This window comes from Apostichopus japonicus, chromosome 17, assembly GCF_037975245.1.
Source record: "Apostichopus japonicus isolate 1M-3 chromosome 17, ASM3797524v1, whole genome shotgun sequence".
Lineage (NCBI taxonomy): Eukaryota > Metazoa > Echinodermata > Holothuroidea > Aspidochirotida > Stichopodidae > Apostichopus > Apostichopus japonicus.
Window position 1 is genome coordinate 30,703,618 of NC_092577.1, and position 15,045 is coordinate 30,718,662.

Below are 15,045 nucleotides of genomic sequence, written 5' to 3' on the forward strand. Positions count from 1 at the left end.
TCAATGGTTTTTTTTACTATCTATACATTATTAATTAATGCGACTCCTTTGGACTGGCGTCGAGAGTTTGGTCAGATCTATAATTTCCCCTATCGTTTAATGTTTCTTGGCTTGATGAGGTCATAGATTCCAACTCTATTTCCCAATGTGTTTATTCTTGCTATTTGGATAAAGTCTACCAGAATCCTACCGCTATCCGCAAATGGGCGTATACTTTCACTAACTTGACGGGGGTGGGCAATATACGGCCCGCGGGCCACATGTGGCCCTCCAGTGATATTTTTGCGGCCCGTGAGATGTCTCAAGAAAAAGAAAAAATCAATCTATTTTACATCATCGCAAAAAACGAGCTAGCTGCTTAGAAATTATCATGCTGCTGTCAGGTAGGCCTATATTATCTCCATTAATTATCAATTATAATGTATTGACATTATGTTTTTGTGGATACAGATTAAGTACACACACCTATTGCTTGAACGTCCTCGGAATCAAATGTTTGAAATCAACAGCAGGTCGTTGGTTAGGTGCGGCCCAGTCCAATTTTCACTCCTATATGGCCCATTCATGCAAAAAGGTTTCTCATCCCTGTTTTAGAGTATACCCTGGGCGACAGTTTCCGAATCTAAAATCCAATATTTTTAGTTCAGACATGTACATAGAATAATTGTGACCAATAAGCTTCTTTATACCATAGGAAAATCTGACTCTCCAAACTGTACTTTATTTGATATTCAGATTGAAAGTATAGAACATCTGTGCTGGGAGTGTAGTGTTACATCCTCTTTTATTTTAAGGGTTGAGGCTAGGTTATTAAATAAGCAATTCTTCTTCTCAAAGAAAGACATTTTACTTGGTTTCGGTGTTGATGTATATCTCACTCATACAATTTCCTATTTTATATTTGAAGCATTTCATCTCTCATTTTAAACTGAATAAGGGCATTCCCGTCGTAGATAATTTTTTCTATAAATTTAAATTAACAATTAATTAGTGTAAAAAAGTACACTCAACATCGATATTCTAGTAGGAATAAAAGTAAATTTCACTTCATGCAGCTTGAACAAACTTTTGGGATATGCGAATATTTTTTTCCATTAATTCTGTTGTGAGTTTTTGTGTTGTTTTTGAGAAAAACTGTTATATTGTTATGATGTAAATCAAATCATGTTTATAATTTGAAGCAAAACTCGTATTAAACGGTACGATTTTTGTTTTTTTATTCATTTGCAACCATTATTACCAATAAATGGGGGGAAATATTATTATTGTTGTTGTTATTATTATTATTTTTGTTGTTATTATTATTATTATTACTCTTATTATTATTAATTTTATATTTTTTTTATTACTATTATTGTTGTTATTATTTGTATTATTGTTATTAATGTTGTTATTGTTGTTGTTATCATTATTATTATCGTTAGTATTATTATACTATTATTTTTATTACTATTATTTTTTTCGCTCCGTTTATTTAGATTGCATGTAATTTACCGTGATTCATAAAGTAATAACGAAGGCAGGAGGAAGGTGTGTACTGTGTATTGTGGTGAGAAAATCTTAGGAGCCAATTTTCAAAGCGAGCACATTCAGTCATACAGGAAGCGGTTAACTTAAAAATCGAATATTAGAGAGTTTTGAGGTTACTGAATGATAAACATTGTCTTTCATCCCTGCCTTTGTTATTCCTTTAAGTAACAGATACAATGATTCGCATATTTTACAATTATAGTTCACTGCACCTTGCAGCGTTCTGACAGAAAAACAAAACAAATAATAACCGAAGCCGAAGACAAGCAAAAAAATGGGGTGAATGAATAACAATTCGTTTAATTATTACTGGAATAGACCTTGGCAGGGAGTTAAAGCTTGTAATTAAGTCAGAGAAAGTGCGTAACACGATTTTTCCTAGATCTAGACACTTTGAAATTTTTAAAACGTTCGATACTAATTTCAAACTTGAACTTATAGAAAAACTCATTTACATCTGGGTACGCGACTATTTAGTCTGCAATCAAAAATGTAATACTTCATGTGTGAAAAAAAGAAAATTGTATGGATGTATTGCACCTGTGCTCCAGCCAAAGAAAGAGCCATGTTTTGAGAAGAAGAACTGTTTCTTTAGAAAATGCATTTATACATCTATAATAAAAGAAGCAGTGAAGCGAAACTCCCAAAGACCTCAACTTTGCCTTTACAAAAGGCGCACAAATTAAAATCTACTTTACCCATCAAAGTAAGGAGTTTATAGTTTCCCGTGATTCAGTGTAAGAATTTAAATTGGAAACTAGTACTGAAGCTTAGCTTCGAACACAGTGAACCGATTCATGCTGAAGATGCGATGCCAGTCCCTGTCAGTAAGCCCCCTAAACCTTATATTCCATTTCTTTAAGGAAGTTGGGACATCAGAGAAAGTGGTAATTGTATACATTAATTGAGAAATAGAGCTGGCCCGCATTACATTGTTTAACAATCACTATTAACATTGGAAGAGTCGTTTCTTTGGCAACCCGACCTTCTCCACTCAAGTTCTGGCTACAAGTGATTGAGCCCCAGTAAATAGTAAATGGCAAAGAATGTAAATGGAATTTAGCTTTAAAGCGATCGTTCGTTAGAGGCTATACCCTCGTCGTCAAAAAGATCACTTACGAACTTCATATTTTTATTAAACAAATGATCATAGGCCTACATCATAGTACTGTTGTTAATGCGAATGAAGGAGTTGTTCCAGATCATTTGGTTTCCAAAACTTACCTTCGGAGGGCAAAAGGAAATGTCGCACCAGGCACAAACAAGTTGCATTGCCTCACAAACGATTTTTTTTTATATATTGATTACATCGTTCTTAGAACAGTTACTCTGAAAAAGAGAGAAAATACCTTCACACAGGTTTCCCACGAAGCATTTAAGCCCTTGTTTTCGTGATACTACGTTTCTGTAAGTGAATATGTAAAACCAAAACAGCAAATGTTTAGAAGAGTGACCAAAATTTAAATTAGGAGAAAGTTAATTTTAAAAAAACCCAAACCGATACAATTTCAAACTGCTCTCAGACTAAATTTGTATAAACCTATGGACACCTTGATGATGGTTACCGTATTTATATAGCGGATGCCATGCCGACCTTATATTGCAGGTTAAGTCATTAAGTTACTTATAGTTCTGACCATTCATCTAGTAAGCGTTTGTAAACACTGTTATGACGTCATATGTAACTTCTTTACCAACTGACCCATTTCGAAAATGTTGTTGTTTTGTCGACAATTGTCACTTGGCAATAAACATCAGTTTTTCTTCTTGTTTGGTGTTTGTGTGTTATACTTTGCTGACGTCGGTGGTTTTTAGTTTAAGATGATTCTGTTGTTAACACAGTTGATTTATATAGCCCAGGACGCCAAACAATGGCTTACCTCCGTCAGCATTGTTCCTCGTCTAAATGGAATCACAAAACGATGACGCATTGACGTCATCGGACTCATCATGGACTATTCAAATATAGCGTCTGGTCAAATAGACCCCATTGGATAAAAACCACCACTTTTTCAGGAATACGCAGGCCTGACTATACACTGAACTTTCCTAAGTTTGTGTATAGCCTCAAGGGAGAAAGTTAAAACTATCCAGGCGCTATGCAATTATAATTCTACGAGCATTTGATCTTGATGTATATACGCCTGCTACGATATTTCCAAGACTTGAGGTTTAAGTGGGAGACTCTAGTATCGAGATCCTATATAGGCGCAACGCTGAAAAGTTTTCAATCAGGTCCGCGACAAAATACGCCCATAATCTTGCACCCCGGGTATGCGGGCCGTTACAGAAGGCTTGAGCACCACATATACACCGGCCTATCTCAGTATGTGCATAATACTCAATCCGTGTGGCTATATTGATGATATTCTGCTTCTTCTATAGCGCTTTACTATAACCAACGTTTCTCTGTGACTTTCGTAGAAAGTGCATGAGAACACCTGCCCTATACATTACTATACACTGATTGAATATAGACAAAATAAATAAACAAATAAACAAACAAACATGACCATTAGGTATCGTGCCGATTTCAAACGGAACTTGCGGTTCGTTTATGTATATATATTATAATAAATTCAATTTTCATAAATTTAATAAAATGTTAAACTTTATTTAAGAACAACACACCAGAAAAAATCCACTTCACTAATTTAATTATACATCAGTAATACCACTTGCTACACATTCATTTCAATAATACAGCTTGGCTTGCCTCTAAAAGGGGCAATTCTGTGTATATACACTGTCAGATTCAAAAGCACGGCCAGGGGTGCACTCTGTAAAATCGTAACACACGTGCGTATGGATCGCCATTTTAACATTTATTCAATAATTACAAATATTTATAATGCATTTTCGGATATCTCTAATTCATTTCGAGATATCTCTTTTTATATCTAATTTGTTTCCAGATATCAATAATTAAAACATATTTCAGACATAAGAACTGAATTCAATTAAGAGATATCCAAAGTTGAATTAGAGAAATCGGGAATACAATTACAGATATCCAAAATTTAATTAGAGATATCATTTCATTTTTTTGGTACACGTGACTTTCATCTTAACTGCACGAACGTAAATAAATAGTTGTCGCTGTACTTCCACTTTCAATGATATTGTCTGTTTTTAAGGAAAAACGATGAGTTCTTGATATAATTCGAATTCTTGATATCTCGAATACAATTTTGGATATCTTTATTTCAAATTTGGATTTCTCGAATTCTTTTCTTGATATCTCGAATTCTTTTCTTTATATCTCGAATTCAATTTTGGATATCTCGAATTCAATTTCGAGATATCTATAATAATGTTCCCCTTCTTGTTATCTTTACTATATTTCTTGATAACTTGAAATCAATTTGAGATATCTTAAAAAACAATTCAAGATGTCGAGAATGCAATTTCTGATATCTCAAATTGAATTCACGATATCTGAAATAATAAAAGATATCTGTAACTTAATTCGAGACAGTCTTTGAAATTAATTGTTGATATCTCGAATTAAATTGAAGATATCCGTAATTATTGAAAACATGTTAACATGGCGTTCCATACGTGCGTATTGTTGCATTAGATGAGGTAAATGACATTGATAGAGAGGCAGTATATTTTCTGCCGGATTCAGAAGGTGCGGGTAGTTTGGTTGCTCTGAAAGGCCCCAGTAGAATCGACAAATAAGCACATTTTGCAATTTTGTGTACCGGGGTATGATCTTGTATTTTCTGTACTGTTTGCCCCTGATGGGGTGTAATCCTGATAAGTTGCCCGAGGTAAAATGTCCCGCAGGTTTCTGGGTCTTGCAATAGAACTGACATGTGGTTCTGAGAAAACTGATTTCAGACGTTCAGTGCTCTGAAGTATGTGAATTTTTATCTGAAATATATTTGCTAGTGATCGGAGACCAGAGTGGAATTCAGCAACCGATGAGGATGGGAGGGCCAAAACAGGAGGTTGGATGAGAAGATCCACGAATTTGGAATTGTTTTCAGCAGCTGTTCCATTACACCAGAGAATATGGGCCTCCCAGGATGTCCCTTCGTTGTGAATTTTGGGCAGAAAATAGAAGCGGCCAGGTTTTGGGTCGTTTTCAACGAGGTTTTGGCCTAACTGTCGATCAATACTGCACTGTTAGGGCTATCGTTTGGATGACTGTTTTCACGTTTTGTGTGATTTCTTGCGTTGGATCAGAATCCATGCAGGAGTCTGTAGTGTTGAGGGTTGCCGAATAGTCAGTTAGCTTCCTCTCTGTAGAATTGTTTGCCCATTTGCAGAACCTTTGCCGACTGGGTTCATCGATGTGTCTCAGTTTTGTTGAGATTGTCGCGGACGTCATGGGCTGATTGTATGTCCAGAGGTTCGAAACCGGTAAGGAAGGTCGTTATTCCACTGTAGGCGTTTGTCACCTGTATCAAACAATACTAGTTTTATTTTGGTGACATATTTGCCTTTCATTAACATAAAGTCTGTTCAAAGTATCTTCTTCGAGATCCGGCTTGAGGAATCACAAATGATTTCGAGTTGGTTAGAACCATGTTTGATCTCTAGAGTATAAGGCAAATATGTCACCGAAAACAGAACTAGTATTGTTTGATACAGGTGACACACGCCTACAGTGGAATTACGACCTTCCTTACCGGTTTCGAACCTCTGGACATACAATCAGCGTACATAGCCTAGTGGTTAGGGTGTCCGCATATAAAGCGGGAGGCCTGGGTTCGAATCCCGGTGGAGGCTGGAAGTTTTTTCACTGTTCTTGATTTTCCGACTCACTACGATTTCAATTATATGTATATATATTTATATATAGCCTCAACAAAGAAGTATTAGACAAGAGAAAAGAAATAAGGTGTGACTCATTATTGACATATAAAGAGTACTGTATTAGAATATGTATTGGAATTTTAGGTCCCCTGGGACCTTTGTCAGAAATACGGTACTTGGCAGTGGAATGAGTATAAAAAGTACAAAATGTACGGTAACACAAAGAAAATATGACGCTATATAAATAGGAGTGGGACTGATGGAGTTAGTACCGAATTAACCACTGTTAGATATTCTGGTCAAGTTGGATAGTAATTCCTTAACCACTAGTTCGGTCTATAAACCTGCTGATATTTATGTATTTACACCCGACATTATTCTAAGAAATGTTGGTCCGACCCACATGATTTATCAACTCGAGGGCCTGTCGAGGGCTAGGTTGGTTCTCGGGGTACTCTGTGGCCTCGACTTAAATCTCCTAAGATGTGCTATAGACATTTACAAATGTAAATTCTCACAGATTCTGACCTTTCGATTTATTGCCAGATATTAAAGAATGTTGAATGAAACATGAAGGATGGGGGGGGGGGGGTGGGGGGTTGGCGGGTATTCAAGATGACAATAAAATATTTGTTGAAATTTTAACATGCTCTGTCCATTAAGTTTGACTTCCCACCACCGCTTGCCCCGAATCTTATAAATGAATAAAAAATTAAAACAAATAACCCTTAAAAGTGACCCATTTCATAAATACGAAGTGACGTTATCTTGGTGCACAAGTTTCCCTGTTATTTTAGTTATCAAATAGTAAACCCCTTTGTTGAAGAATGAAATAAACTTGTAATTAAAATGTGTCATAAGTGTTGCTTTTGAAGAATTAAAGGATGATTTTAAGGCAAAAAATTGATTTTAATACTTTAGACCGTTAAAAAGTAATACGTAACTGTCGAGAGGTTCTTTTTTCTATAACACGTTTTCCTTTTTTTTGTTGAGAAATGACACTTTAAATAGCCGAGGCTCATCAATTCATTAATGTGATATAGGGAGTAGGCACTCTACACGTTGACTGGTTTGGTCAATTCCTAATATGAAAAAGGGGGAAAAAAAGATTCGATGGAAAGGTTTCAGACATTTATGGAATGACATATTTTCAACTTATTTTTCAAGGTCGATGACAATGTTGTATGTCATCCACTGGTGAGCATAACTTAATAGTCAGTTTTACTTTAAAGCAGCGAAAGTGAGTGAAAAGATTGATTTTCTCAGTCAGTGTATCTGTGATTTCCCCCGGATTGTCACTTTTCCTCGAGTACGAAGTTTAATCGGAAATGAATTTGATTGCGGTTTTAGTTAGGGGATTAACATTAATGGTTTAGTAGACCTGCAACGAGGAGCCGATATCAAGTTAGTTTCGCTTTAAAAGGATCGACTGATTCCGACGATTTAGCATTTTGTAATGGTGAATATATCTTGAAAACCAGGAACGTTGTAGTAACATCACTACAGCAGTACTAAGTTGTGTCTTGAACAATAATTACACTGTCAAGACTAAAAGCATAAAATTAACTAAAAAAGGGTTCCTCCCGTTGAAACAAGTTCAACTTGGGCCAACTGGAATTTGCGGTACGTTAAGCACAGAGTATCCATTTTGTTCGAAAGTTTAGAGGTATCACTCTGTATTTTTACATTCCGAAATCAAAGTCGTAAATAAATTATGCCCCAGCTGCCAGCTACCCACTCCAGATTGGATCCTCTTCCGCCGCCCCTTTATAGAAGCAATCCATAAATGGATATCTTTAAAATCCAAAATAGACATAGAAATATACCGGTAGTGTGTGCATACGTTTAGTTTGAATATGACGTAGGCCTATGGGCCCCCAAAATTATGCCGAAAGGTCATCACGTGATGACCTCTTAAATTGTCGCCCATGAAAGTACGAAAAGACAACTGTTTATCGTTTCATTGCTACTAATGAAAGCAAAAGAAAAGGGCCCAAATCTCGACTTCCTTTCAAATGTTACCGGCAAACTTGCCAGCCAGACAGACAGATAGACAGACAGACAGACAGACGAGCAGTCGGCCAGCCTCGTGACAAACAGCGAGCCAACCAGCCAGACAGCCAGACAGACAGACAATCAGTAACAAAAGAGAACGTAACAATCTGGAGAGAGGATAGGGTATCACCGCAGAAGTAAAGTGACCTAAATAACAACATACGGATGATAATTTTAAAATAAAGTAAAACTTTCGCTCACAGTGCTACTGCGTTTGTGTCAACAAACTGCGTTTGTGGTCTGGGGATCACATGACCAATCAAACAGCTGACGTATGTATGGTATAGCGCAACAGTGCTATCGTACATTCCTAGATTTAGTGCGTTGGTAGTACACGCGTACTAATCATAACACAAATAACAGTTCGCTCTAGTAACACACAAGGCCAATAAGTACACAGCAGCTGTTTGCCCTATTGCACTAACACAATCGGTGATTCGGATGCACCGGTACCGTGAAATACCTAACAAACTCAATGTGTAAGTCAGAAAACTTTGAATCTGTCCCTTCTTAGCAATGTCTTGGTTTTGACAATCGCTTTGGATTTCAGGTATTGATTATGGCTGAAGATCCGCCCCAGGATAGGCCACCTGAAGTTGGTGAGTTATTGAAAAGTAAATGATTTCAGCAATGTATATTGTGAATAATATAGCTGTTCATAGTCCTAAGTAGGTTAGGCCTAATGTAGCATTGGACCTTGCTCATACAAATAACGTAATTTGCAATCACAAAGCCTATCCTAACGAAAAGTGTATAGGCTAGGCTAATCTACTTGTCAAGTGGGATCGGTGCAACGACATTACCTGATCTAGGCCCGGGCTAATTAATGTTCACATTGACAGTCAAATATTTTGATAATTGATTAGTCAGTGTAGCCTAGATCAGGGCTAGTAGTAGGTTCCAGATATCTTCACAATAAGCATTGGAAAAAAAATTATGGAATTCCATATTGCTTGCAGGAGCTGTCAGGCCTAACTAAGTTGTAACTGTTAGTAGGGGAAGGTATTTTGTTGTGAATTTTAATGCATGTGTAGGTTAAGGAAATTGTGCCTGATGTGATTTTATTGAATGAGTGTTCTTAGATTCAATATTACTTTTGAACAAGTGTTAGTGACCACTAAAGAGTTCCATTGTCTTCCAATGTCTGTGCATGCATTGTATATGTCTAAACAGTTTTAATATATGAGATTTTGATCCAAATAATCTAGGCCTACCCTTAGCAAATAAAACGGTACAATTATAGAATACAGGGCCATTCATTAACTCTTCCCAGCATCCGGATGCGCGGATGCGCGGTGTGTCTGTACATGTCCGTACACGTATGACGCCCTCTAAAATTCCATCACGTATTTCACTTTGACTCCGCATCCGCGCATCCGCGCATCCACCCCGGGAGTACTAGGAAAGGACTTAGATAATTTCCGAAAGTTTCCCCATATACGATACACCATCACGTATTTCATTTTGACTCCGCATCCGCGCATCCACCCCGGGAGTACTAGGAATGGACTTACAATTTTCGAAAAGGTTCGACATATACCATCACGTATTTCCAATACTGAAAGTCCCGTATGTACGAAGATATTCCACATCAATAGTGTGTCGTTCTTAAAAGGCATCCGTACATGTGTGACGCCCTCTAAAATTCCACCACAGAAGTACTAGGAAAGGACACTCCGCATCCACGCATCCGCGCATCCACTCAAAAAGAAAGAACTGGGACTTTGACATTTTATACTCACATACGTACTGGGGTGAGACTAAGCATCCGCGCATCCGGATGCTCAGATAGTATCATCGAGTGGCCCTGTATTCTATAATTACTCCAATAAAACGGCTGGACTACATCACTATGTGCTTCATAAAACATTTTGCCTGTAGTTAATATAAATAAAAACAAAAAAAATATCAATGAAGGAAAACATTTCAAGTGTAATGTTTGAAATGTATCTCAGATTTGTCAAGTACGAACTATTGTTGATATCATTATTCATTTGTAATTATTTGAAGGCTAGTAGCTCATCATGTTAATTGAACTAGTCTTCATAACAAAATCTACATGGTAATTCCTACCAAAAATATCATTTATAAGAAAATATTGGCTGACATGAAGTAAATAAATGCTAAGTTACCTTCCACTACACACACAGGATATTTATATTGAACTACATACACAACTAGTGTTCAACCGATTATGCATAACAGAAAATACCGATTACAGATTATTTTTTTCATAATCGTACCGATTCCGATTATTTGAAAATGAGAAAATATCTCGTATATACGAAATCGGCAATAAAGTTTGACAGAAACAATTATTGTTGTGATTTTCCCCTGTTTCCTTTTGCTTCGTTGTTATACAAGGCTCTAAGGTATCATTTTGTATGTACCAAATTACCTCTGTTTCTCGGAAAGAAAGAAAAAGTTTTTTTTTTTTTTTTTTTAATTTCCAAAATACGGAAATATGACATCCTACCTAGTCAGCACTGTGCTAAGCGAATGGCCTAACCACCTCGACGTGAATGTCACCTGTTAATGGCTTGAAATGGGCTAAGAATAGTTACTCAAAATATCCATCTCAAAAAGTATCTCAGACAAACCATCCATCTTCAATTTTTACCAAGGTGAAAATTTTAATGACATATTGCCTTCATTCCGACATTATTTTGTACTTATTTTCAGTATTATACCGTTTATGAACAAATAGAAATGTTACAAACTTGAAGTTAAACATACCTATTCGTTACCTATTTAACTCCATTCAGGTTCAATTAGAAAATGTAAGCTTAGGCCAATCAAACTGAAAAGCAAATTGTACCATCGTAACTTGTTTAAAATTACTTTAAAATGTAATACCAGATTGATGTAAAGAAATAATAACAACTAGAAACTACTCCAATATAAAATATAACATTCCCTCTATAAGACATATCACTTACAGTACCTTCCAAACAAATGCCGATTTCCAGCAAATTGAAAGTTGTAAAGTAAGCTACGCATTTTTTTTTTTTTTTTTTTTGGCAAACCGATGGTTAGGCTACATTTCCCATTGACTTAGTGTGGTTGTTAGGCTAACATGTGGTCGAAGATTGCAGTTTCCGTGGATAGTTTTATTTTTTATTTGCGACACAACTAGAGCGAATAAACAGATGGCAACGTTAGATTTCCATGCAGTTGACTTAGTGTGAAGTAAGGCTACCATGTGGTCGGAGATTTGTGAGGATTTTAGGTTATTTTCGCTGGTACTGAAATTGCTTCGTGCAGGCCATAATTTGTCACGGGAACTTCCCGGTGATTGTGCGCGACCCTCTCGCACTGCTTCAGATTTGATGCGGGATGTGAGAATTGTTTGCGCGATTCGCGCTGCAACTGCAATTCCTAGCTAAAGCAAACGCATGTCACAATTAATTTTACACAGACACCTGATATAACGAGGGCGATTTTCTTATATTTCTTTTCGCACTCGTAATTGTGCTTTAGGAGGGCTTTTTAGCACTTGCGAGGGCGAATCGCCCATCGTCCCCGCTTATTTCCGACCCTGTCAAGCACATTCGTTAATTCGCGAAATTGGTATTGCTGCTATGCTTACTGTGCCAAGAAATATGAAGTCACTAACCACGAGGGAAGCAAAATCGGCGACCCTGGCAGCGTAAATTGATGAAAGTATACACTGTGAAAGACATATAGAGGGTGTCTTATTTTAATATTTCGTAGTAAAAGAACAAACCTAATACATCAGTTGATATTTTCAACTTCCATATGTTTTTGAATAATGATATTTTCACCTTCCATATGTTTTTGAATAATCGGTATGACATAACTGGTATTCCACGTAATTTTTACCGATTCCGATTATGTTCCGATTATGCAATATTCGTACCGATTCCGATTCCGATTAGGTTAATCGGTTGAACACTATACACAACAGATAAGTAACTGCAATTTTTCATGGTTTCTGGGAAATTTTCCATCCTCTGGAATGCTATCTAACTTGTACTGTTTCAGTCTGCAGTCTGCGAATTGACCAGTGCTTTGAACAAATGATAACAAATTGTTAGTTTTGGCATTAATTAGAGAGGAAGGCTGTACCATAGGAACAGTAACACAGGGAATAAATTAGTGTTCAAAATTTTCAATTGATCTCAATGTTTTCTCTTCCATTGGAATACTATAGTCCAAGTGTAGAAAGCTGCTATATGAATTACAGTACATTGTTTACACTTGTATAGCAACTTGACCATTTTGTACAGTATGGTATTTAACAATGCGATACTTTGTGAAATTATTCCGGGCTGTTTACTATGTCCAAAGTAACTGAAATTTGTAGGATGTAGAACAGAGACAACTGGTATGGGAAGTTTGTGTACAAGGTTACATTGAATAGAGTTCCATTGTTTGACACAATTGTTGACAGCACTACACACACCATTGTATATCTTATTGTTATTTCATTAACTTCCTTGTACTGTCTCATACTGCTTGTTTGGTATTCATGGAAGTTTGACATGATCTTGATGTACATTACAGAATATGGTTAATATTACTTCATTCCTCTCTTACCTTTCTCCTCTCAAATTGTGCACTTTCACATCTATCCTAACTTGCCCAAATTTGTCACATTTTTTAGTTCTGTACCCAGACTGACCCAGTTTGCGTTCATCACCTTACTGTATACTCTCCCTTCATTATGTACCATTTGGAACTCGGAAGTAAATTTTTATCCTCACAATTTTCCTTGCCGGGGTTTTGGGGGGGGGCAGGGTCATTAAACGTTACCGATTTTGGTCGGACAGTAGACGGGGATTGTGCATGACTTGGAGAGTTAAACGGTAACTGAGCCTTGTTGTAAATTCCCAACCTAGTAAGTTTTGGGATGAGTACTGTAAAAAAAGTTACTGTAATTTAGTCCATTTACCAGTGATTAATTTACTAGCCATGGACAAATAGACAAGTTGTTATAGGGATCGCCATCAAACGAAGGACCCAATATGTACTGTGCACTGCAGTAGGTCATATATACAGTAGTACAGCACAGGTCTTGGATTCTGAGTTCACCAGTTACAGTAACTACAATCCTGTTGATACTAACAAATCATTTCTTTACTCTGTCAAAATTGTTTATAGTTTTCCATCTCAGTTTTCTGTTTAATCATTGATTTGTTTTTAGATGGATTTAGGTGATTAGTATCTAAGGACCAGATAATTTAACTTTGAAAGAAGGTTCTCCATTGGTGGGCTCCATTCTAATAATATTTTATAGTTGACTGTTGTGTTGGTTTCTTCATGTGGGGGTGGGGTGGGTTGGAGTGGGTTGGATGGGGAATGCTTTTAGATGGATTTATGTGATTAGTATCTAAGGACCAGATGATGTAACTTTGAAAGAAGATTCTCCATTGGTGGGCTCCATTCTAATAATATTTTATAGTTGACCGTTGTGTTGGTTTCTTCATGTGGGGATGGGGTGGGTTGGAGTGGGTTGGGTGGGGAAAGCAATACTGCCTTCTCCTTCAGGCATCTTTTATCATTCTCTGTTGTGTTGTGATCTGATATGACTTACGGAGGTACTACGGTAGAGGTGTACTGTATTTTGTTTCTAGCGAATAATGTGTCACTACTGTACTAGGTCATTATGAAAACCCCCATACCTTATACATGTACCTATCCAATTACATGGTTTACAAATGTTTGATATGATGACCAGTGTTTCCTCTAAGAAATTTCCCATTGAGTCAAAATGGCTAATATCTGAACATTTGACTCACCACCATCCTGGGGGAGGGGTCTAAGGGGAGTGGTGCCCATTATTTAAAGCTGAGGGCTGCCTTCCTTCAAAGTTGTACAAGATGTCATTTTAAGAGCTCTGTTAGAGTAGTACTTTGCGATTGAATGGTTTAAATGCCAAGCTGAACTATTTGGAAACCTTACTGTTTTCATGCAATATTTAAAATATTTTCTTCAAGGGTTAGTAGGTTTCATAGATGTATAACATTCAATTTAAAAGGGATATTCAGGAGGCATGACATTCATTGTGTATCAAAATTGCTTAGTTTTCTAGGTCTTTAGGTAAAAAACCGCCACACACATCCTTCTGTGGAAGTGCTTTGTAGCATGGAGATCTATACAAATATTAACAAAAGTATTTCTGTACAAATTTTTATGAATGCACTGCACAGAAAGTCACAACTCAGAGATTGGCAACTGAAATCACAATGTGGAAATGGAATTGAAAAAGGCTGTTTTTTGTCATTATAATGTCCAAATCACTGAGGCAAGTTGTATTGCACTCTAAACAACTTGTACATTAATGATATTTTTTGTCATTATAATGTACAAAACACTGGGGAAAGTTGTATTGCACTCTAAACAACTTGTACATTAATGATATTTTTTGTCATTATAATGTCCAAATCACTGAGGAAAGTTGTATTGCACTCTAAACAACTTGTACATTAATGATATTTTTTGTCATTATAATGTACAAAACACTGGGGAAAGTTTTATAAACTTGTACATTAGTGATATTTTTTGTCATTATAATGTACAAATCACTGAGGAAAGTTGTATTGCACTCTAAACAACTTGTACATTAATGATATTTTTTGTCATTATAATGTACAAAACACTGGGGAAAGTTTTATAAACTTGTACATTAGTGATATTTTTTGTCATTATAATGTACAAATCACTGAGGAA

General features: G+C 36.4%; 1 protein-coding gene across 1 annotated transcript in view; it reads left to right on the top strand.

Annotated features, from left to right (window-relative positions):
* The first annotated feature begins 8,665 nt into the window (after nt 1-8,665).
* Nucleotides 8,666-15,045, top strand: part of LOC139984557 (uncharacterized) — a 39,575-nt gene continuing 33,195 nt past the window's right edge. The window contains exon 1 of the mRNA XM_071998494.1: nt 8,666-8,951. Coding sequence (XP_071854595.1) covers nt 8,912-8,951 — 40 coding nt within the window. The 5' untranslated portion in view covers nt 8,666-8,911. The remainder of the gene's footprint in view (nt 8,952-15,045) is intronic.